The sequence below is a fragment of the Onychomys torridus genome, chromosome X (genome assembly GCF_903995425.1).
Source record: "Onychomys torridus chromosome X, mOncTor1.1, whole genome shotgun sequence".
Taxonomy (NCBI): Eukaryota; Metazoa; Chordata; class Mammalia; order Rodentia; family Cricetidae; genus Onychomys; species Onychomys torridus.
The window spans coordinates 3,266,228-3,292,106 of record NC_050466.1 but is presented as its reverse complement, the minus strand read 5'-3'; the positions used below and the strand labels follow the sequence as shown (position 1 = coordinate 3,292,106).

Sequence of the window (25,879 nt, the reverse complement as noted above, 5' to 3'; positions counted from 1 at the left end):
TCTCAAAAATCGACTATATACTTGGTCACAAAGCAAGTCTCAACAAGATAGAAAAAAATGGAATAAACTCCTGTGTCTTATCAGATCACCATGGCTTAAAGTTACATTTCAACAACAACAAAATTTACAGAAAACCTACAGTCTCGTGGAAACTGAACAAAGCCCAAATGAATCACCAATGGGTCAAGGAAGAAATAAAGAAAGAAATTAAAGATTTCCTAGAATTCAATGAAAATGAAAGTACAACATACCCAAACTTATGGGACACTATGAAAGCAATGCTGAGGAAAATTCATAGCACTAAATGCCCACATAAAGAAGTTGAAGAAATCTCACACTAGCAATTTAACTGCACACCTTAAAGCTCTAGAACAAATGAAGCAAACTCACCTGGAAGGAATAGATGCCAGGAAATAATCAAATTGAGGGCTGAAATCAATAAAATAGAAACAAAGAGAACAGTACAAAGAATCAATGAAACAAAGAATAGGTTCTTTAAGAAAATTAACAAGCTAGACAAACCCTTATCTACACTAACCAAAAGGCAGAGAGAGAGAGAGAGAGAGAGAGAGAAAGAGAGAGAGAGAGAGAGAAAGGGAGAGAGCATCCAAATTAGCAAAATCAGAAATGAAAAGGGAGACATAACAAAATCTAACACCCCTTCATGATAAAGGTCTTGGAGCAATCAGGAATACAGGGAACATACCTAAACATAATAAAGGCAATCTACAGCAAGCCAACAGCCAACATCAAATTAAATGGAGAGAAACTCAAAGCAATACCACTAAAATCAGGAACAAGGCAAGGCTGTCCCCTCTCCCCCTACTTATTCAATATAGTACTTGAAGTTCTAGCCAGAGCTATAAGACAACATAAGGAGATTAAGGGGATACAAATTGGAAAGGAAGAAGTCAAGCTTTCCCTATTTGCAGATGACATGTTAGTATACATGAGTGACCCCAAAAATTCAACCAAGGAACTGATACAGCTAATAAAAACCTTCAGCAACATAGCAGGATACAAGATCAACTCAAAAAAGTCAGTAGCCCTCTTATATACAATAGACAAACAGGCTGAGAAGGAAATCAGAGATACATCACCCTTTACAATGGCCACAAATGACATAAAATACCTTGGGGTTACTCTAACTAAGCATGTGAAGGAACTATATGACAAGAACTTTAAGTCCCTGAAAAAAGAAATTGAAGAAGATGTCAGAAAATGGAAAGACCTCCCATGCTCATGGATAGGCAGGATTAACATAGTAAAAATGGCGATCTTACCAAAAGCAATCTACAGATTCAATGCAATCCCCATCAAAATCCCAACACAATTCTTCACAGATCTCGAAAGAACAATACTCAACATATGGAAAAACAAACAAACAAACAAAAAACAGGAAAGCTAAAACAATCCTTTGCAATAAAGCAAACTCTGGAGGCATCACCATCCCTGACCTCAAGCTCTACTATAGAGCTATAGTAATAAAAACAGCTTGGTACTGATATAAAAACTGACATGTGGACCAATAGAATCGAATTGAAGACCCTGACATTAACCCACACACCTATGAACACCTGGTTTTTGACAAAGACTCCAAAACTTTACATTGGAAAAAAGAAAGCATCTTCAACAAATGGTGCTGGCATAACTGGATGTCAATGTGTAGAAGGCTGCAAATAGATCCATATCTGTCACCATGCACAAAACTCAAGTCCAAGCGGATCAAAGACTTGAACACAAATTCAGTTACACTGAATCTGACAAAAGAGAAAGTAAGAACTAGTCTTGAATGCATTGACACAGGAGATTACTTCCTAAATATAACACCAGTTGCACAGACACTGAGAGCAACAATTAATAAATGGGACCTCCTGAAACTGAGAAGCTTCTGTAAGGCAAAGGACACAGTAAATAAGACAAAAACAACAGCCTACAGAATGGGAAAAGATTTTTACCAACCCCACATCTGACAGAGGGCTGATCTCCAAAACATATAAAGAACTCAAGAAACTAGACATCAAAATGCCAAATAATCCAATTAAAAAATGGGGTACAGAGTTAAACAGAGAATTCTCAAGAGAAGAATCTCAAATGGCCAAAAGATTTTTAAGGAATTAGTCAACATCCTGAGTCATCAGGGAAATGCAAATCAAAATGACTCTGAGACACCATCTTACACCTGTCAGAATGGCTAAGATGAAAAACCCTGATGACAGTTTATGTTGGAGAGGATGTGGAGCAAAGGGAACACTCCTCCACTGCTGGTGAGAGGGCAATCTTATACAGCCACTCTGGAAATCAGTATGGTGGTATCTCAGAAAACTGAGAATCAACCTACCTCAAGACCCAACAATACCACAATGGCTTATACTCAAAAAATGCTCAACCACAACACAAGGACTCAACTATGTTCATAGTAGCATTATTCATAATAGCCAGAAACTGGAAGCAACATAGATGACCCTTGATGGAAGAATGCATAAAGAAAATGTGGTACATTTAAACAATGCAGTATTATACAGCTGTAAAAAACAATGATATCAGGAAATTTGCAGGCAAATGGATGGAACTAGAAATAAAGCATCCTGAGTGAGGTAACTCAGACCCAGAAAGACAAACATAGTAAGTACTCACTCATAAGTGGATACTAGATGTAAAGCAAAGTATAACCAGACCACAATCCACAGCTCCAGAGAAGCTAGGTAACAAGGAGGACCTTAAGAGGGATACATGGATCACCCTGGGAAGGGGAAAGAGACGAGATCTTCTGGGTGCACAGAGCATAGGGAGAGGTGTTAAGGGGATGGGGATGGGGAATGAGAACATGAGGGAATGGGATAGGTGTGTTGGGGGAGGGATGGAGTGGGAGAGCAATGAAAGAGATATCTCAAGAGAGGAAGCCATTATGGGGTTAGGGAGAAACCTGATGCTGAGGAAATTCCCAGGAATCCACAAGGATGACTCCAGCTAAGACTCCAGGCAATAGTGGAGAGGGTGCCTGAACTGGCCTTCCCCTGTAATCAGATTAATGTTTACCCTAATTGTCATCATAGAGCCTTCATCCAGTAACTGACGGAATCAGATGCAGAAACCCACAGCCAAGCAGCAGGCCAAGTTCCAGGAGTCCATTCCAAGAGAGGGAAGGGGGATTGTGCAACAAGGGGGGGTCAAGATCATAATGGGGAAACCCACAAAGACAGCTGACCCAAACTTGTGGGGGCACACAGACACTAGACCAACAGCTAGGAAACCTAAATGGGACTTAAATAGGACCTTTGCATGTGGGTGACAGTTTTGTAGCTTGGTCTGTTTATGGTACCCCTGGCAAAGGTACCCGGATCTATCCCTGGTGCATGAGCTGGCTTTTTGAAGCCCATTCACTATGGTGGGATGACTTGTTCAGCCTTGATGTGAGGGTGGAGTTGGGGGGGGCGCTTGGTCCTGCCTCAACTGAATATGCCAGGCCTTGTTGACACCCCATGGGAGGCCTTACCCTTTCTGAGGAGTGGATGGGGTGGGTTGAGGGAGGTGGGGATAGTGGGAGAAGGGAAGGGAGGGGGAACTATGCTTGGTATGTAAAATGAATTAAAAAAATAAATTTAAAATAACAAAGAAAAGCACTCCAAAGGATGTGTCTAAGGACTGTGTTCTAGAGCAGGCACATCTGATATCATTAATCCATTCAACAGGTGCCTCTACAGCTTTTAATATATTTTTCTTACAAAACTGAAGAAAGTATCTACCATACATTTTACAAGATACTTTCTCCAATGAAGTAGATCAAACTGAGAGAGTCTAGCTCGTGTTTATTTTGCTGGAGACATTAAGCCAGACTCTTAATCAGACCACATCAAGGATGGTCAAGATATTGTTAGCACGAATTTGTAAATTTACTTTAATAACTGGCAATGTTTTTATGTTTTTATTATGTGTGCCTAAATTATAAAAACAATAAAGTCATCCATCTTTCAATAAAAAAGAGAAAGATGCCTTATTAGAAAACAGAATCAAGGAGAGGGAATGTGTCACCAGCAGTTCTGTTATAAAGGAGATGCTCATAGATAATGATCTCAGAGGACACAATGGAGATGCAAGACTGTATAAGCAGAACCACAAGGCTAAGTCCAACCCAATTTTAAAACATTAGTTTCTTTATTTTTGAGATAATATGATTACATCCTTCTCCTTTTCCATTTTTCCCTCCAAACATTCCCACATATGCTTCATGGATCTCAAATTCATAGTGTCTTTTTTCATTACTAGCTACTGCATGTGTATGTATATATACATATATGTTCCTAAATACAACCTGCTCATTCTCTATTACGTTATTCATATGAATGTTTTTGGAGCTGACCAGCTGGTATTATTAGAACCAATTGGTGTGCTCTCCCTAGGGAAGAATATTTCTCCCTCTCTCAGAATGCTTTAATTAACAATAGTTCTTTGTGTTTATTTTTTATGTGTATGTGTGAATGCCTAGTGCCTGCAGGTCAGAAGAGGGCATTGGATCCCTTTGAACATATGGTTGTGAATTGTTATGTGAGTGCTGAGACCCAAATTTGGGTCTTCTGCAAAAGCATCAAATCACTAAAATGTCTCATCAGCTATAAAATCCAAAATTAAAAAGGTGTAAATGTGGTACATATATACAATGGAGTACTATTCAGCAGTAAAAAAAACAATGACCATCATGAGGTTTGCAGGCAAATGGATGGAACTAGAAAATATCATCCTGAGTGAGGTAATCCAGACTCTGAAAGACAAACATGGTATGTTCTCACTTTTAAGTGGATACTACATGTAAAACAAAGGATAACCAAACTACAACCCACAGATCCAGAGAAGCTAGCTAACAAGGAGGACCCAAAGAGGGACACATGGATCACCCTGGGGAAATAGATGAGATCTCCATGAGTAAACTGGGGATGGGGGAGGGGCAATAGAGGGTAGGGGATGAGGAATGAGAACATAAGGAAACCATGATGGTTGAGCTGGAACAGGGATGGAGTGGGAGAGCAAGAAAAGAGATACCACGATAGAGGGAGACATCATGGAGATAGGGAGAAATCAGGAGCTAGGGAAAATCCCAGTAATCCACAAGGATGAACCCAGCTTTGACTACTAGCAATAGTGGAGAGGGTGCTGAACTGGCCTACTCTGGCAATCAGATTGGTGAATACCCTAACTGCTATCATAGAGCCTTTCTCCAGTAACCCATGGAAGCAGATGCAGAGATCCACAGCCAAACACCAGGCAGAGCTACAGGAGTCCAGTTGAAAAGAGGGAACAGAGATTATATGAACAAATGAGGCCAAGATCATGATGGGAAAATCTACAGAGACAACTGAACCAAGCTCGTAGGAACTCACTAACTTTAGACTGACATTTGTGGAGCCTCCATGGGCCTGGACTAGGCCCTCCTGTGGGAGCCCACAACTGACTCAGTTTCCCAGTTTGAATCTGAAGGCTATTCCAAGTCAATAGAGTTCAGGCTTGCTTGCTCCGGGGCTGTGAGAAAGTCCTGATTAGCCCACAGAGTCTCCTTGAAGGGCTGTGAGAAAATCCTGATTAGCCCACAAGAAGGAACACACTATCTAGCTAGATGCAGGCTGCTGATGCCAGCCAGAGGTACATCAAGATAGAAAAAGAAACCACCTGCTCCTTGACACAAGGCAGGATAGACAGTGGTAGAATGCCTGTGCTGTGCATTGTTCTACCTCTGTCCTTCAAAACTGTATGTAAGCTGGCTGTGAAATAAACTCAGGGCTGTCTGGCATTGACCAGCAGACCTTTCGACTCTGTTCTGTCTTCTTCATTGTCTCTTCAATCTGCATGCCTCTACCCAGCTACCCAGCTGACTGTTGGCAGGCTCCTACACCCTCTGCATAAGGGAGACAGTTGTGTACCTTGATCTGCTTAAGGAGCCCCCTGGCAGTAGGGTCAAGATCTGTCCCTGGTACATGAGTGGGTTTTTTGGAGCTCACTACCTATAGTGGGACACCTTGCACAGCCTTGGTTCAGGGGAAGGGGCTTGGTCCTGCCTCAACTGAATGTACCAGGCTCTGCTGGCTCCCCATTGGAGGCCTTACCTACTTGTAGGAGGGAATGGGGGATGGGTTGGAGGGAGGCTGTAGGGGCAGGAGGGAAGAGGGGGATCTGTGTATGTAAAATGAATAAAAAAAATTCTTAATGATAAAAAAGGTATATAAGACTTAAGTTACTACACACACATAGCCATCACAATGGCAACTAAATATGTGAAAATAAAATCAAATTCATTAGTCATTAGGAAACAAAAATTCAAACTGTCAGACTACTACACAGTCACTAAATTATACAAAGAAAAATAAAATCATGACATTTGCAGAAAAAGGGATGGGACCTGTCATCATTATGTTAAGCAAAGTAATGCAGACTCCGAAAGACAAATACTACATGATAGCCCTGATATGTGTATGTAACAATAAATGCTTATTAAATTGAAATTTTAAAGATAAAAAAGTATTATTTCATTGCCATTATGAAGTTGCTGCAGAGGTATTTTCTAAGGCCTCTACCCTGGTGGCTGTCAAACAGGAAATCAACACAGTAGCAAGGTCTATTTACATATTCCGCAGCTTGTCTTGTTTTACAGCTGTAACCAGTACCAGTAGTCACTCCAGCTGTCAAAATCTTCAAGTGTTAGCGACAAAGACATTACTTTTACCATTTCTTGTTCTTGATCATAAGTACTTTTAGCAGATGCTTACTCAGAATTGAGGACTTTTCCTGAAATACAAACTTATATTGTATTGAGTTGTCAGACTGCCAGAACAAATAGTTTGGCCCATCAGTTTACAACCCGCATGATGTCAGCATAGCTGTGTACTCTATATTCCCTGGAAATCTTGAATCATTTTACTCTTTTCCTCCCCAGACATACTTCAATTTCTTGCCTAAGGACTTTCATAAGACTGCCACTGGGTAATCTTTTTTGTGCTCAAAAGCATTGTGCTTATTTCATGCCGAAGGCCTATTGTGAGAATTTTACAGGCACTAATCACTTAATTCTGTCAATACTATAGTATAAATATAAAGAAGATAGTGTTATTATCCTCATACGCTGATGTTCAATAATCACCCTGGTAATGCTCAGCTCAGGGAACGGTACTGGTATTGAAACCTGAACATTCTTGTTCTAGGAGCTTGATCTCAATCAGTAGGCTTTTCTACTTAAATAAAGCTAACTGGGTCTATTTCCCAGCTCCTCCTTGTTCATCTCTCTCATCAATGAGAGACAAGAAAGAGTCTGTTATCCTTACAACTGCTCAGCACTGGAACTGGAGAATCTTTCCTTGACTCTTGTCAAGTTGATCACACTTCCTCTTTCCCACTGAGCCCACGTTTTTCACCTGTTTTCTCCTCTATGAGTATTTTGAAATTATACTGTCTGTGCCAGAAAATGGATAAGCCTTACTTCACTGGTTTCTAGGAATCACCTCCCAGGACACAAGCAATGCCCAGAAAGAGGGAGGGCAGGGGCACACTCCTCTATCTGCCCTACCAACTTGTCTCCCTCCTTCCTTATCATCCTGTCTCAGGCAGAGAGAAGCATCAGTGAGTTGAGCTGGCCAAGAAAACTCTTTGACTTTGATAGTCAGATGAAGGAAGTCCCTGCACTCCTGTGTGGGGCCTCTAATATGCTGTCTCACAGCCATCCAGAATGCAATGCGGAGGTCCTCCACTCAGCTGCATAGCCACAGCTATGTCGAAGCATGGCAAACCCTCCTAAATACTATGAACACTAGACCGCTCTGGCTAAAATGAGCTACTTTCTCTCTTTGCTAACAAGACAGACACATTCTACCCTCTATTAATCATCTCAGTGCCAATATTTCTCAGTAAACCTCCCCATCTCTTTATCCTTCTTTGTTTTCAAATGCATTATTCTGTGCTCACTATGGTAAAAAAAAAAAAAGTTTTTCAGTAACTGAAAATTTCAATAACAGCCTTCAATGAGTTCCTATTTCATCATTCTACCAATACTCTTATTTTTAGATTAAAAAGACATATGCTAAATTGATATACCTGACAAACTAAAATTGGACAAAGGCAAAATCTTATATTATTCCCTGGTGTCTGGCATATAGTGTATTAAAAAATCTTTGAATGGCTATAATGAAGTACCTGACATAATCAACTGCAAAAGATAAAATGTTTATTTTGGAGCCTCTGACAGGATTTGTGTGGTGAAAGAGGTTTGTTTTTGTTTGTTTGTTTTTTTTACATGCTATTCTGGAGGGATAAAAGGCCATTAGAGAGAAAAGACTATAGGAGCCTGAGGGGTGGAGGACACCAAGAGAATACAGCCCACAGAATCAACTAAGCAGGGCTCTTAGGGGCTCCCAGAGATTGAATCAACAGTATGAAAGTCTGCATGGTCTGCACTAGGCCCTCTGCATACATGCTGTGGTTGTTTAGCTTTGGCTTTTTGTTGAACTCCTAACAGGGAGAGTGGGGATTTCTCTGACTCTTTTGCCTGCTCTTGGGACCCTTTTTCTCCTACTGGGTTGCCTCATCCAGCCTTGATATGAGGATTTATGTTTAGTCTTATTGAATCTTGCTTTGCCATGTTCAGTTGATATCCCTGGGAGGCCTGCACTTTTCTGAAGGGAAATGGAGGAGCAGTGAGTCTTGGGGAGAGGGAAGGTGTAGAGGAGGACTAGGAGGAAGGGAGGGAGAGGAAGCTGTGGTTGGGATGTATTGTATGGGAGAAGAATAAAGAGTAAGAAGGGGGGATCCCATCATGGCAGATAAACATGTCAGCAGCAGGCATGGGTGGCCAGAGCAGGAAGCTGAGTAATCACATTTTCAAATAAAGCACAAAAGAGAAAGCTTACTGGAAGTAGAGTAATGCTGTATAATCTCAAAGCCTGCCCCCAGTGATAGTGTTACCAACTGAAAACCAACATAACAGAATTTTCCCAAGGGCCTGCCCTGAGAAGATTCCTCCCAGAGTCCTGGGGAAGACACTACATCCAGCAAGGGGTTATCTGAGCAAAAAGAATCTACATATACCATGCTCTTTCGTCTATTTATTTCTCTATAACAAACTTCTATCTACACAGCTTCAGCTCCGTCCTCACATTCAGCTACTCTCTGTACCTACTTTTCCTGTCTTCTCACAGTCCTAACTAAGCTCCTATGCTTTTGAATTCATCTTCGTCTCTGTTTCTTAAGTGGATATAGAGTGCCAGTTGCTTCAAGCTAATGCTGTCTTGACTACCCTACTGTGAAGGATTATATACTTAAGTTGCTTTTGTCAGTGTTTTACGAAACCAAGACAATTTTCTAAACTTCTAAGGAGATAGATTAGAAAAACAATCATTAACACTTTTGCTTTAAAAGAACCTGATGCCAAGGAAGTCACACAAATCAAGGAGAAATGACAGTGTTACAGTCACAGAGAAGAACAGAAATCATGAAACTGTGTCCTATCTCAATATGACTCAAGAGCTAAAATGTGATAAAGGTCAAGACTTAGAGAATCAGCACATATAGTACTCTACATTCATAAATCAATTACAGTGATAAATACTGAAATCACTACAAGGAAGATTCACAAGGTACTCCCCCTCACAGAAATTTTATTTCTAAAAAGAAAAAAAGAGACATATCTAAAGTAAACATGTCATGTAAAACTTTGGTTAATCAGGCAAAGAAGTAGGTAGTTATTAATTTATTTTCTGATCCTATTTAATAAGATATATTACCAAAATTTTGAATTAAAGTCCAAAATGGTACCTATAATTAGTAAATGTATGGACATTATAAACATTAGTGTATCATTATCAGCAAGGCCTCCAGTAAACAAAACAGAAACAAAGAGAAAACTGGGCATTGTAGCTTATGATTGTTATCCCAGAATTCTGGAAAGCAGAGGCAGGAGGATTGCTGGGAGTTCTGGGCAAGCCTTGGCTACAAAGTGAGACCCTATCGCCAAAAAATTCCAAAAAGAAAATAAAATGAAAGAACAAAAACAGACAAATAGATCACCTTTCATAGTAACTTTATGGACAATTTAAGAAACTGGAAAGGTGCTAATGTAAGGACATGGGTTCACAACTAGTTAAGCAATGTTTTTCTGGCTAAGATGTTTCTAGAAGTTGCAAAGCTTTTGACATTGGTCCTTAGTAATATCAAAGTTGTCAACTTTTGGATGAAGACAGACTGATGATAGCTGGGACAAAGCTTAAAAGTTATTAAAAAAAAAAAACCTTAAAGACCTAAGAATGTCATGATTCAGACTTTTATTTTAACAATATATTACCTTAAGTGTGAATCCAAGAAAAGGAAATATAATAAGAATATCTAGTCTTTCCTTTAAACATTTAAAATTATACTACAAAGGAGTACAGATATATTGGAAGGCAGTAAGTGACTCAAAAAGTGAAAACAGAACTACTACAGGATCTAGCAATCCTACTACTGGCTTTATACACAAAGGAAGTAGGAGTAGATGCTAAGTGTTATCTGCCCGTCCTTGCTTAAGGCAGCACTATTCACAAGAGCCCAAACAGGGAATCAACACGTCTGCACGTCTGCTAACTGATGAATATATATGTGTGCATGTGTGTGTGTGTGTGTGTGTGTGTGTGTGTGTGTGTATGTATATATATACACATATATATTACATAAAAATGAATTCTATTTGGCTATAAAGAGGATTAAATCCTGTCATTTGTGACAACAGATGAAACTGTAAGTAGTTATATCAAATAACAACACCCTGACAGGGAAAGAAAGGTAACAGATGATCTCATTCATATGTAGCATCTAAAAACACTGACCTCACAGAACTTGAGACAAGAGTGGCGGCTACAATAGGCTGTGGAGAATAATGGGAAGGTGGCAGTGAGGGTGAGCTGGGAACTAACTTGCCAAAGGATGAACAATAAGTTATAATCATAGAGGAGTAGGAATTTCTGGCATGCTGTTGCACAGGATGGTAACTATAGATACTGATAATATGTACTTCCTAAAATAAGAGATTATTTTGAATGTTTTCACAATAAAGAAATAACAAATAAATTTGAGTAAATACGCTGACTCTGTTCTAAATATTATACACTGTATACATATATTGAACCATCACATGGTATCCCATATATTCATAATTTTTATGTATCAGTTAAAACTAAATTAAATAATTTAAATTATATATACATGTGTGCTATTTTCCAGGTATAAAGATTGGAAGTCTTGGATGTAGAAGAACTTACTATACCATCTTTCAGTATAAATCAACTATGCAATTCAGCTTCTCCAAAATTCACATTTGGGCACCTAAGCAAAATCATAGGGATATGATCAAAGCCAAAATAAGACATATCTCCACTACTTTCCAATTGTGACAAAATAAGTTCAATTGTGAATACTACATTTTATGAAAAAAGTAACATGTATATTTTTATCTCATATGAAGAAGTTCTTAAAATTATTTTCAAGGTTTATTTATTTTAAGTGTATGAGTGCTTTGCCTACATGTATATATTTATGTGCATTATATATGTGCCTGGCACCAGGAGAAGTCAGAAGAGGGGATTTAATCACCTGGAACTGGAGTCACAGATGGTTGTAAGACAAGATGGGTCTGCTCAGAACCAAACCTAGGTCCTCTGCAAGAGTAGCAAGTGTTCTCAACCACTCTAGACCCTCATATGAAGAAGCTTGGATAGTTAAGATGACAAGTATGCCATTAGAGATATGGCTAAAGGCTATAAAGAATGAGATGGAAAAGGAGACAGGCTAGTTGTTTGTGAGTATATAAAGATAAGTCGTGAAAAGGGAGAGAAGATGTAGTGTTGCTTTTGTAGGAAAAACTACCAGGCTAATGATTAGAGAAAGCTGGTTTCTATTCATTTAAAGTGAAAATGTTCTACTCAATAGTGCTAACTCGGCAGGTGTGTTATCATGGAAGGTGTTTACTCTTGTCTCTCAATTGCTTCTCAATTGTGCTCTGTGGAAACAAAACATATACCAACTGACATAAATCAGCTTGGTTTTATGCCTAGACCAAAGAGACTTTGCAGGTTTCTATCCTTGGACTCTTTCAGAGCCTTGCCATCACCACAGTAGCCTACTTCGGAAGTAGAGACCACACAGAAGAGGGTATTTTCAGACACAGCCATGATAAATCAGTCATCCCCAACTAACAAGCTGACTATATTCCTGACGATGCTTAGCCAAGATTGACCTAGCCTAGCTTAGACTCGATTGTGATGGTTCATTTTATATGTCAATGCTAAGGGATTCCCAGATAGCTGGTAAAAACACTATTTCTGGGTGTGTCTGTGAGAGTGTTTTTCCAAGTGATTAGCATTTTAATCATTAGACTAAAGGAGGTCCACCCTTGCCTATGTGGATAGGGATCATCCAATTTCTTGAGAGCTTAGATAGAACAAAAATGATCACCGAGGACATCCTTGAATTTACTTTGTAACCTTCTCCTTCATTCAGCCTCACAAATACTGGGGATTACAGATAGCATGTACCACCATACCAGCTCTTCTTTCTTATTTGAACTGAGATCATGTGACTCCTTAAAAAGTATGGCAAACATAATTCCTGATTTCTAGGGTACATATTAGAACAGAAAACTTATTAGATGTGGTGAAACAAGACTATAATCCTAGAATTCAGAAAGCAGAAGCAGGGAGACTAGGAGGTGGAATCCAGCCTGACCTATAGAGAGAGCTCTAGCCTGCCAGCCTGGGCACCGTGAAGAGATCCTGACTTAAAGAACTTCCAACTTACGTCTCTTGAAAATCGGAATCTTAAGACCTAGATGCCATACTTTGAGAAGGATTGCAATGTTCTGGGTTTGCACCAGCACCGGGATTAAGGGGAGTAGCAGAGCAGAAGGAAGGTAGGGGAAGGCAGGGAAGGAGAAAGGAGAAAGAGAATAAATTATGAGAATGAACCATTCAGTTAAGGAAAAGTCTACATGGAAAGGAATCATAGCTTCCACTTCTCGGCCACAGCTAAGCAACCAATGTGAAAGAACACCAAATTGCCAGGCCCTAGTTAAGCTGGCTCAGTCGACCCCATGTTTAGCAAAGAAGAGCTGAGCCTGGTGAGACTATGAACAGATTGCAAACAACCATGTGCAAAAGAAAGGAGTATTATTATTTTTGATCACTATATTTTGTGGTATTTTTTAAATTTTACTTTAATGTGTATGGGTGTTTTGCCTGAACATATGTGCACTATGTCTGTGTATTACATGTACACATGGGTACAGTGCCTGTAGAGACAAAAGAGGGCATCTGATCCCCCTGGGAAGGGAGTTACAGATAGGTAGGTGTAACTGCCTGTGGCTGCAGGAAATTGAACCTGGGTCCTCTATAAGAACAGCCAGTGTTCTTATCCGCTGAGCCATCTCTCTGGCCCCTGTGGCATTTGTTAAATTCTTTCTATTTTTTTGAGATTATAATATAATTACATCATTTCCCTCTTCCCTATTCTGCCTCCAAACCCTCACATAAACCCCTCATTGCCTTTTTCAAGTTCAAGGCCTCCTTTGCAATTACTTGGTTTTACATACATATACAGTGTTTTATTAGTACAGAACTATATAATAGATACACAGTCATCTTGAAATCAACAAGGGAGACTCCAATAACAAGTCAAAAGAGAGAGATGAAAATGTAAAGCTCTGGATCCTTAGTGACACTGTTATGCTGAACAATTAGTTAAATATGGGAACACTGCTTCAGTACTTATTATGTGAAGATACACATTTATATTTTAAGCCTTTAATTGAATATGTAGTCATTTGAAATTTCTTAAATGATAGCTCCAGTTTTCTTCATCTATAAAGTTAAGATTAATGTAACTACACTGCTTAACTCGTAGAAATTCCATTTACAATATCAATTGGTTTTCTCTTTTCACCATTTGTTGGCTGAATAAACTTCTCTGTCAGGACTGGGCATGTCCAAGTGAATATGACAAAGACCATCAGCCAAATCCAGTAGCTCATGTGGGTTCACCGATGTAGCAGGAATCTTAAAAGGTTTTATTAATGAAAATAAACCTGGAGTAATGTATTGGTGTGAATGCTGGAAGATCAGAGAAGCAGAACAAGCCACAGCCACCTCACCTCACCAGTTCCTCAGCTGATTCTGTTTCCTCAGACTGGAAGCCTCTGTGTCCTCATCCGAATGAATTCGTGCCACGTTGGGCGCCAACCCTCCCCACCTCCCTCTAAAAACCTTACACTTAGTATAAAGGCATAATATATACACATATATAAAAGGAAACGATAACCCATACTCTCACTATGTCAGCATTTCAATGTAGTCCATTTTAGAAATTTTGAAGATCTTTGTGTATGTATGCACAAGTGAGGAAGCATGTAAAAACCTGGGATTGACAATGTAACTGAAAGTTATAATATTGGCTCACATAAAGGACTACATACAAACATAAAAGGCTAGCCTTCAACTCATTCTCCTAATTTGTCTCTAAAAAGGTAGGAAATTGAGCTATTGTATTTAAATTAATTCCTAAAATGCAGTTGGTTCTGGAAACAAGCAATATAATAAAGTTGTGTTCCCTTCCTCCAGAGGCTATGAAATGTGTTTGACTAACATATTATCTCTAGTGTGACCTGATCAAATAGATGAATTTGTTAAGTCACCAAAGTTCAAAAAAAACCCTTGTATTATAAAGTTAGACCTATGTATCCTAGTTTATTCATCTTTCAACAAATATAGTAGAAATGACACAGTAAGAGTAAGTTATTAATGATTTCCAATCAACACCTCTAAAATCACTAATTCGAGTACCCTCTACTAGCCAGCCTCTACCTATCCAATGCACTTGTGAAAAAACAACTACAACTGTGTTCTTGTTCAATCTTACCAAACTCTCCAAAAAAATAAATCTTTCATTGCTTCCCATCCAGCTTAGTGCAAAACTTCATTCTCTTTCCATAGCCTAAAGCACTCATTCTTTCACCACATACATCTTACAGAATTTATTCTGGGATGAAATTAGTTGCCTTTTCACAGTTACACATACCATGGCTCAAAGTATCATCTCTATTCAGAGACTATTCTCCAATAGCATAGCTGGAGACAAAAAAGTTCATTTGGAAGGTAGGCCAAGAAAACAGAATGAAGGAGTTGGGAAAGACGAAGGAGGGAAAGCCACAAGACCAACAGAGTCATCAGTAAGCTGGTCACTGCTCTACTTACTGCATGGTATTCATGCCTACTGGGAATCCACAGAGGCTCATCTAGACTGGATCCCAGTCATCCATGTGAAGGATCCAGTCTGAAGTTGTGTCCATTAACTGCCACTTCTCTTAGTTTTGAACTGATCCAATGGATATTATCTTTCACACAGTGCCCAGCAGTACCTAAGCTATCTTCTCTGGCACAGGCAAAAGCCCTAAGAAGGAAAAGAAAACACTGTAATGTATGCTAGGGCATGTGCTCACAGTGGGGTATTGGCATGTGCACAGAAACTTTTACCACAGCTGCAAGGACATGTGGCTCAAAATACCCAAGAATCTGCCTCGTTCCCATTTTATCTCTCCACTTTATATATCTATTCCCAGCTCTATACAGAATGTTCATAATCCCTATGGTGCATTTGCTCTTAGATGTCTCACAAACACTCATAATGTGAGAGAACATGAAGCACATTTATAGATGTAAAGTCTGTGACAGCATTCGCTGATGGCATTAAAACATGCCTTTCTGAGCTGTGTTGTGCTTTTGTCAAAGAATGGGGCTCCAATGGCCCTGGACAAGCTCTGAAACTCAACTATCTGAATGTCTTACTAGATTGGAACATCTCATCATCAATTATACTGCCTCAGTCCAAAAGAAGAGATGATATCCATAGTTATTGCTGCATCGCTGAATTCTGGGGCAATGCAACTCCTATGGCTGTCTCAGGCCCTAATGTTTGTCAAGTCACTGATATAAATCAAGAATGCAATCTATACTGAAGTGTCAATAGTTTTCTCTTCAAAAATATAATAAAATAATTTTTCTCTAATTATATATTTAGTTCAGTATTTCTGGTCAACATTCCTGTACTGAATCCTGTATATATGTCATTACCCTCATGAATAAATAAATAGCATATTTATGAGTGACATGATTTTATCCTTTCTGAGAATTGTCTTTTAAACACTTTGCAACATAGGAAAAGATGACCATAGAACCATATAAAAGGCAGATCTTGTTGACAAGTACACATTATGCACAGTAAAAGCCTGCCCAGTAATTTTCTTCTTGACTCATGGATGAATCCAGAATGTCAATAGGATACACTTATTTACAAATTTTTAAATGTCTTTATGTGAATTTTATGTTTCTATTGGTTTGGTATTGTTAGAAAGGATGGCTTTTTTTTTTTTTTTTGACAGGCTCTTACATAACCCAGGCTAGCCTCAAAAACTTACTATGTAGCTATGGACAATCAAATCCTTGGTCCTCCTGCCTCCACCTCCTAAGTGTTGGGATTACAGGTATATACCACCATGTCAATTGAATGATTTCTATGACTGGTAGAAAGAGTAGAAGATTTGAGTTTAGGATCTGGGCATTTTTCTAGTTGTAGCCATAGTTTACAGAAAATCTACTCATTAGATGATAGCCAACAAATAATTTGGTCTTCCAGTCATTTTATTCATTAATGGATCAGTTAACACATTAAATTTCAATCTATTACAAGTTTCATGGCATTCAAGAGAACAACTATTTGAGAGCTTGACTAGGAATTTTCTGATTTTTAAAATCTTTAATAAATAGGTCTAGATTTAGGAGTTTAATGTAAGTAAGTATGTCTTTTCTGAATTTCCAATGCTACGCATAATAATACAAACATACATATTAAGTTTCTCAGAAATGTTTTCCTAAAATATACATGTTCATGATCAAATGAGCAGAAATGACTCATACCAAATATTTAAGGTTATCAAAAGCTTCAATTTATGTTGAGAGAAAATTAATCATTGTTCTCTTGAATTACTGTAAGATATGGTAGTGGGTTATTTTGATCAGTATTTCTGGGGTTTTTAGAAAACTAAAGATCTGATAGTCAGTGTGTTTTTTTAAAGATAATTGCAAAGTAAGATATAATACTGGGAATGGACTGCTAAACATAACACCCACACTACAGAGTGGTTCTATCTTTGGGTCTCACACTACAGAGAGGTTCTATCTTTGGGTCTGTAAATGAATACGATCATTTCTGCCACATTATGAAAGTGGATAAGGGAAGTAAGTGGTGTAGGGATGCATTAGGTGTGCCCACGAGACCTACTAAGTCTGATGAAAAGGACAGAAATTAATACTTTTCCACCACTGTTCTTTTTTTTTCAGCAACCGCAATAAGCAGAAGTTATAATGTGTGGATGAAATTCTTCTAGGAATCTCAAAATAATAAGGTTTATTTTTTGAGACAGTGTCTCATACTATAGCTCAGGCTGACCTGAAATTGTGTCTTCCAGACTGTCTTTGTTGAACTCATGGCAATCCTTCTGCTTCAGCTTTCCAAGTGTTAGGAATCTTTTTAAGGGCAAAAAGATAATGTTTCTGCCCTAAAGTACAGTGATTTGCTGTTCTAGAATATAATAAGAGAAAAATGGTGAATGACAAATTTGAGCATTATAGAAAACTGTAAAAGGTCTAGAAAAAAGAAATCTAAAAAAGGAACACAAAGAGGTACTAAAATTTTGCCAAATATTTTTGTGTGTATGTAATCCAATGAATTAAGAATTATTTTACAGTGCCACAGGTTAACTTACCAGCACCTAAACCCCTAAGGTAATTTCCCCCTCCCCAGCAACAGTTAACTGCCAGCATCACCTCAGAGGGAGGAGATTTCATGAAGCTGTTTTCCACAGCTGTATTGCTTAGCTTCTGGATCTTTCTTTCATCTTGCTCAACTGCCTGCTAACTGCCTATAAGCCCTCAGGGATGGGAGGGGCCTCTTGCCCCTTCCATGATGAAATTTTGATGGCCTAATCTTGCACAGGTCTTATATAGGTAATAACAGTTGCTAAGAGTTCAAGCTGCAATGCAACCTTTATCACATGTATTAATAAGACTGTCAAAAGGAACCCATGGCTTCTTTATCAAAGCAAACCTAAAAACTGGTTTTCTCCCCTGAAAATGACAGTTGGGGGGGACTAATCTGCTCTTACATGAATTGCTAAAACATTATCTATATCGGTTTTCTATGACTATTGTAACAAATTACCTTGTTTTAGTAGTTTAACACAGAACACGTTTATTTTCTTATACTTTGGGAAATAAATAACTATACTCCCACCCTGGGAGAATCTATTTCCTGGGCTTTTCCAGATTCTACAGCTACACTCTTTGGCTTCTGCCCTTTTCCTTCATCATCAAGGCCGGAAGTGTTACATCTTGCTTCTGTAGTCCTCAAACTGGATTCTTTCTTTCTTCATAACCTTAAAGTCCTACCTGAGTGTCATAACAAACTTGGGCAGTCAGTCTCATTATCCATAAACTTCTCTTTTCCATATAAAGTGTCATTTACAAATTCCAGAGGTCAGAACCGGAATATTTCTGGAGGAGACATTATTCAGTCTAACATATGTTTTGTATAATCTTGGCCAAACAGCAAAGGTTGAATATCTGATCACAGTGAGGGTTTTCCTCCTAACATGACCATGCCCTTAACTATTCATTTTAAAACCAAAAAAAGGTGCAAGGCCTACATTTATAAATATGCTCAGGTCTTTTTTATACTTCTCTAAGTATTTTCACTTTAATTAATAGGTAGCCAAGGTACAACTCACACCTCCTAGCAATTGTTTAATTTTGCCTTCCAAAGTCAAACCCAAAACAAAAAATGCAGTAAAATAAAAAATCCATGTTATCTTTCATGACTAAACTTGTCTTTAAGATTTCCAAAGAAACATTGGAAACAAAAGATTTGTTCTTTCAACTTATAAGAGTGATGCTAGAAAAATTAGCTTTAAACCAGGCATTGGTGGCGCACGCCTTTAATCCCAGCACTGGGAAGGCAGAGGCAGGCAGATCTATGTGAGTTCGAGGCCAGCCTGGTCTACAGAGTGAGATCCAGGACAGGCTCCAAAGCTACACAGAGAAACCCTGTCTCGAAGAAAACAAAAACAAAAACAAAAACAAATAGCTTTATTTTCAATGTCAGGATTGACAAGTCACAGCCAAAAACATCAAAGCAAAAGAGTTGCTTAGCCTTGTCTATGTTAACTTGAGTAGGGAAAATAGTGTTAATGTAAGTATAGTTAGGACTGCTTATGTACAGGTTCTCCATCTACAATTCAACCAAATGAAGATCAAAAATGGTAGAAAAAGTCATCTTACTGAAGAAGTATAATTCTTTGTCATCCTTCCCTAAACGATCTAGAATAAAAACTATTTATATTCCATTTCCATTGTGTTTTTATAAATGACTTAGAGCTGGCATGAATTATAGGCAAGAGCAAAGTGTGGTAGTGTGTGCCTATAGTAGCTCAGATAGTTAGGAAGCTGAAACAGTAGGATCACCTGAACTCACAAATAGGAGATTAGTTTAGGCAATGTAGCAAAGCCCTGTTCAAATAAAATAAATTGAGACAAAATATAGGGGAATATAGGTGTATACTATAAGTAAATATAACACCACTATATGTAATGGACTTGAGCATGAATTGGATCTTCATATCTACAAGGGTCATCCGGGAACCAATATCAGACACTGGAGAGCAGAAGTATTAAAGTTCTCAGTTATATGGGAAATTTCTAGAGCCCCACTTCTAATTATCATGATTCAGTTGGTGAGTTCCCTCATGATATTAGGCAATAAAATTATAGTGTTAGCAGTTGTTATTTCAGTAAATTTTAAAAAAATAACAACTTTGCATCTTCCTTTTTAAATTTTTGTTAACTATCTTATAAGAGTAATTTTTGAATGAGGATGCACTTTTCTATGTAGCTTTATTAAAAATATACACACCTAGAAATTAGTATATCTGTCTTTGAAAATATGCTTAGTCATTACAATTAGAACTTTTCTTGGCCAAAATAATCCTTTTACATTAGTTTTATTATTTTATTGTGCATAACATTTTTCTATTACTATTATATACAGTTATATATTTATTATGCACTCTCACCTGATTGTCTACTTGTGAAAATTATTAGAAGTCACCAGTGAACCCCAGAGACTTATGTTTTAGTCATCTCTGGCTAATTTTTGATCTATCATGAACATGGAGAATGGAGAAGAGGAGGATCTGGGGGATCAAGAAAAATAAGATATATTTGAAAATGTCATAATGAAACTTAATACTTGCAAGTTAATTAAAAAATTTAAAAAATAAATTGACATTTTATGAGGCTTAAAAAAAGGAAGAAAGTATGCTTCCTAGCTCTCCATGGGATGATGAATGTGTGTGGTAGAAATCTTGGGAGTGGGGTTTCAGTACATACAAATATTATAGGAGATTATGTGGCAAGAAGCTGTCTTGGAGTTTTGCAAGTACATCTTCCAGAGCCATAAGCACAATTCTGGCACTTCATTCTGTTAATATTCCTGTAAATACATCAAAGCCAAGCCATGTTTTTCTAGTTCTAAGCCAGGCAAAGAGAACCAGCAGAAGGAGCAAAGAAGAGAGCAGGGCCTGCCCAGTGTACCCATATCCCTGTGCCTCTGTCCTCTGCATATTACTTTCCTATCCCATCCTTTGGACAGTACAGGGTGGTAGTCACAGCTAGTAGCCCCAATGCCCGAGAGGCACCTGAGCACCGGGCACAACTAGCTGCCTTCGGAAAAGTAGCCTGAGCATGTGGGGACAGGAAAGGACACAGATGCAGCTATTTATAAGAAACTAAAGAGGGGGGATTCTTATCTTCCAAGCTACACATAAAGAAGTCACTGGCCAGAGAAAACAGGGAACATCTAAGATCACATTGAAAGAAATCGATGCGCTGATTCTGTTGTGAAAGCTGACTAGACCGCCTCTGAGAAGTTCTGTCTAAAAGGCCAGCAGCAGCCTCTCAGGACCTGATGAACAGTGGAAACTTCCAATGTGAACACTCACAAGCAGGGGCATAGATTGTTGGCATACTTGATTTGGGTCCCAGTGCTAAGCGCCAGCAACACTTAAAAGTATTAATAAGAATTCCATGCACTTTCGGTGAAACATCAGAGGCAGAATTTATGCGCAATACATAAAAACTCTTAAACACAGGCTCAGCCTCTGATGCTACTGCACTGCTCTATGACATAGACCCTGACAACCCAGAGCCTCCTTCAGAGAATGACATTGGCAACCATGTTCACAACTGAAGAAGTTTATAAGTTCATTAATGTTCTGCCTGAATTTCATGTTGATCAGATAGCAACATTTATATTCTATTGTTAGTCTATCAGTATGCCCAAAACTGGTGGCACATGACTTTAATCCCAGAACTTGGGAGACAGAAGCAGGCCAATCTCTGTGAGTTCAAGGCTAGCCTGCTCTACAGAGTGAGTTCCAGGACAGCCAGGAGTATGTAGGGAGACCCTATCCCAAGGGGAAAAAATAGAGAAAGAAAAAGAAAAGAATATAGAAGCATATGTACATGTATTCCACCCAACATCTTAGTACTGTATCTACTCTTCCGTGTATAAATCCTTTTAGAGTAAGGCAAAAAATTTAAAAAATCTAAAAGAAAACACAGACTACATTTCCTATTTTGTATATTTTCTTCTGGTTTCACCATCACTGTTAGTGCTCTGTGACGCTTGAAGCTCATGGCAACAGTGTGCCACACTCCACGGTCTCCCCTATCCCACTGCCATCGTCTTCTGACCTGAGATCTTACTTCCGAAGAAGCCTTTCCGACCACAGTCCGTGTCTTCATCCACCCCTCCCCAGCTAGCAGTATTGCACTGAGAATCCAATATGCCTGGGAGGCTGATGCCAAATCCCCGAGGTTCCAAAGCCTTTCCATGCCCACAACCTCCCAGGACAGCGTCTCTGCCCTCTACCACAGCCAAATCCTCCCACCAGGGCCACCCGTATTCCCACCTCACAAGGAACCCTTTCTCTCCTGACCACCCCTCCCACCAAGACCACTGCCCACACAGTTCCCATTAGAAATTTCCCCTGGAAATCAAATCCCCCATACTGACCGCACCTCCAAACCCACCACCACCCTCCTGGGTGTTTCTCTATCTCAAAATGACAAACCAAAAGGAGTCAGAACCATTGGTTTCAGTTTAGATGCTTTAATAGCAAGTCTGATTAGCACCCCAGCTAGTAGACCCAGTGACTGGTTGAGGCTGAAGGGGTAGTGGACTCTCCAGCCTCTGAGACCCAGGTATCATCAGTCCTCCTCGGTTTCTGGTATCTCATCGTCCACAGATTTGTTGTTCTCTTCGAAGAGTTGGTGGAGCTGCTCATTGTTCTGTACCACTTGATAGACGTGGTCTGGGCTGATGCGCTTCTTGCCGTTCACGTGGGCTTCCTCACCAGCCAACTCGAGGATGTTAGAGGTCAGGTACTCCAGTACACCAGCTAGGAACACAGGTGTAGATGAGCTCAGGCGCCGGGAGTAGTTCCCCTCTCGCAGGAAGCGGTCTACCCGGCTAACAGGAAATTGAAGTTTGGCTCTTGTGGAACGGGAAATGTTCCGCCTTCGCCTTTTCCCGGCCATGGTGCTTGTTAGATGGGATTGGTTCAGCTCCACCTCTCTTCTGGCCTTAGGTCTCTCAAAATAACCAACCCTCTTAACTACCCATATATTTATCCTTGCTCATCAGCAGAGGTCTTTGTTACAACATAGACTTTATGATCTCACTAGTGTCCACTGAGCTCTGATGTTCAGTGCAGAAATGCCCATATTAGGAAACGGCTCACCTTTTCATATGTGTGTTGTGTATACACATGTGCGCATGTTGCGCATGTGTGTGTGTGTGTGTGTGTGTGTGTGTGTGTGTGTGTGTGTGTGTGTGTGTGTCTTGAAGTTGATGTCTGGAATCATCCTTGTTCACTCTTCTATCTCATTTACTGAGACAAGATCTCTCAATCTAAGCTAGAACTCACCAATACAGAGAGTCTTACTAGCCACCTTGCTTGAGAGATCCTATCTTACTTTTAGCCTTTCACGGATGGAATTACAGGCAAGCCTGCAAGCCCACCTGGTTACATCCCCTTTTTATGGGAACTCTGTTTATATTCTGAAAAGATCTATGTGTCAGTGGAAAACTTCTTCCCATGGGATGCAACTCCAGGTTATGCCTCAGACTCTAGTTTTGCCTCAATTTACATAGTCACCTCAATGTTCCTAATCAGTATTCCTGTTTCTATTTTTTACTCTTCTTTGAACTGCTTGTCACATCTGCCACTCCATTTAACATCTGCCAGATATTTGCATGTTAAGTATTTAACAGGTGTTTATATCTCTTTGAGGATTTTGATTTTTACCATTTTAGATACTCTTACTACCCATATTGGAACATATCCACACATACACTTAACTGATTCACTTTATACTAGACACCACAGCCATTTCAAGTTCAACGACAGAAATGTACTCCCATGCCTTTCTGCACTTCATGAGAATCCTATACATTAATAGAACATTTTTATTTTTACCATATATTAACTGTATAAATTAACAGGTTTGCAACTTGGCCCCAGTTTCCTGCCAATTGGTGGGCCCTGTGGGAAGGATCCCCTTTTCCCAAGACTGCAGGCAGACCCTGCCTGCAGTCTCCACACCCTACCCCCACACCCATTAGCCCAAGACCCCAGCCACTTCCTGAGACTCAGAGACCAGCCCCAACTCCCATCTGGACCAGAGAGACCCTCCAGTGGACACTACAACCTCAACGCCTCACCCCCACACCCATCTGCTGGAGACCCCAGCCACTTCTGGAGACTTAGAGACCAGTGTCCAGTATTCCATCCCGCCCCAGAACTCCCATCTGGACCAGAGAGCCCCCAGCTCCCATCTGCCCCGGAACTCCCATTTGAACCAGAGTATAGTGATATTTTATTTGTATTAAAATGTGATTTTATTTATATGTTAATAAAGTTGCCTTGAGGTCAGAGCAAGCCAGAGCAGAAACTGGGTGGTAGTGGTGCACGCCTTTAATCCCAGCACTTGGGAGGCAGAGCTAGGTAGATCTCCGTGTGTTCAAGGACACAGCCAGCATGGCAGACCCACGCCTTTAATCTCAATAGCAACCATAGAAGACCTGGAGGTCTGTACAAACAGGCAGTGATGAGGAGGTCATGTGGCTGGGTTTACAACCAATGAGAAAACAGAACAGAAATTCTATAAAAAAGATAGGACACAGAGAGGTAGCTCTCTTGCGGAGAGGAAGAACAGCAGAAGCAGTGAAGGGTAAGGTTTTCCGCTCTTGCTCTGACCTCGTGGTTTTTAACTCTGCAATTGGTTCTGTGTTTCTTATTTAACAAGCCAGTTACATCTACATTTGGTGCCCAACGTGGCAAGAATTCATTAAAAAACCGCTTGCCTTGGCAGTGGGTCTGGCTTCCCACCTGGGCGGCCCGGCTCCCTAGCTCCAGAGCTCTGGCCTAGCTCCGGCCTAACCCGGGCCTAGCTCAGCTTAGGACTCAGGCCCAACCTGCCTTAGCTACAAGCGGTTACCACCTCAGCTGGAGTTACTTGCTTAAAAAGCCAGTGCTACGAACAACTCAGGCCTGCAGGAGCTACCACAACTGTAGATAGGCTGCTTTTGGCTGAAACACCAGCACACGTGGACGGTAGGAGCTTAAGGAAGCCAGAGCCCAGGCTCTACTCGGCTCAAACGGGAACATTGAAGTGGTTGGATTCAAGCTTTTAGCCAGAAAGTGGCTACACTTTCTTGCTCGCTCTCTCTCTCTCTCTCTCTCTCTCTCTCTCTGGATTCCCACCTCGGACGCTAGGTAGCTGTCTTAAAATTCCCTCGGATTTCTACTGTTCTATGCAGAATTGGTAAGTCATTTATATCAGATATTTTAAAGGAAACTATTTAAAAGAGATTTTTTTCCACATTTAAAAAAAATGGGTTTTATGTGTACATTGGAAGAAAATTGGGCTTTGTTTGAAATTTTAGGCAGTATGGTAATGGAACAACTATATGAGAAGATTAATGTTGATCGAATTATGTACATTATTATTCTTCTTATCCTTATTTTACCATTTAAAAAGATAGTCAATTTAAATGCCAGGATAAAAATTTTAGAAAAACCTGTTAAACCTGTTAAAATGAATTATAGAGAAATTCAGATTCAGACAGAAGAAATTAACAGTGAAGTTGTTTCAGGATTGGATTATAAGGTTACAGAAAGAAGGCCTGTTTTCACACAATCACCCTTAATTTATCCGGTAACCATACAACAGCAACCTGGTCAAGTGAATACAAAAAACATTTGGACTCCAGTTGAAATGTTAGACTTACAAAGGTTTAAGGAAGCAATATCTATCTTAATGGCATGCAGTTTCCATATGTAAAGCAAATGTTAAACTCCTGGTCAACTTATAATAGGATTATACCACAAGACTGGCGGGAGCTGGCACAGGCGGTTCTGGAACCCGGACAGCAGCTCCAGTGGCAAATGTGGTTCAAAGAGGAAGCTAAAAACATAGCAAAACAATGTAGGGGTAGAGGTATACAGATCTTCCAGGATCAGCTTATTGGAGAAGGCCAATATGCTGCAGTACAAACACAATGTTTATATGATATGCAAACTCTAATTCTATGTCGAATGGCAGCCTTGAATGCATGGGACAGAGTTGAGGAACCAGGGAAGAAAACTGAGTCATTTACAAAGGTTATACAGGGCCCAAAAGAATCTTTCACAGATTTCTTACAAAGACTG

At 39.6% G+C, this 25,879-nt stretch overlaps 1 protein-coding gene across 2 annotated transcripts in view; it reads right to left on the bottom strand.

Annotated features, from left to right (window-relative positions):
* Xk (X-linked Kx blood group) overlaps window positions 1–25,879 on the bottom strand; it is a 53,170-nt gene that overhangs the window by 14,324 nt on the left and 12,967 nt on the right. The window contains exon 3 of one of the 2 annotated variants that reach the window (XM_036175413.1): window positions 22,334–22,564. The exons of the other annotated variant lie outside the window; for it this stretch is intronic. Within the exon in view, the coding sequence (XP_036031306.1) occupies window positions 22,374–22,564 (191 nt within the window). The 3' untranslated portion in view covers window positions 22,334–22,373. Of the gene's footprint in view, window positions 1–22,333; window positions 22,565–25,879 lie in introns of those variants that run through there. 2 annotated transcript variants of the gene reach the window in all.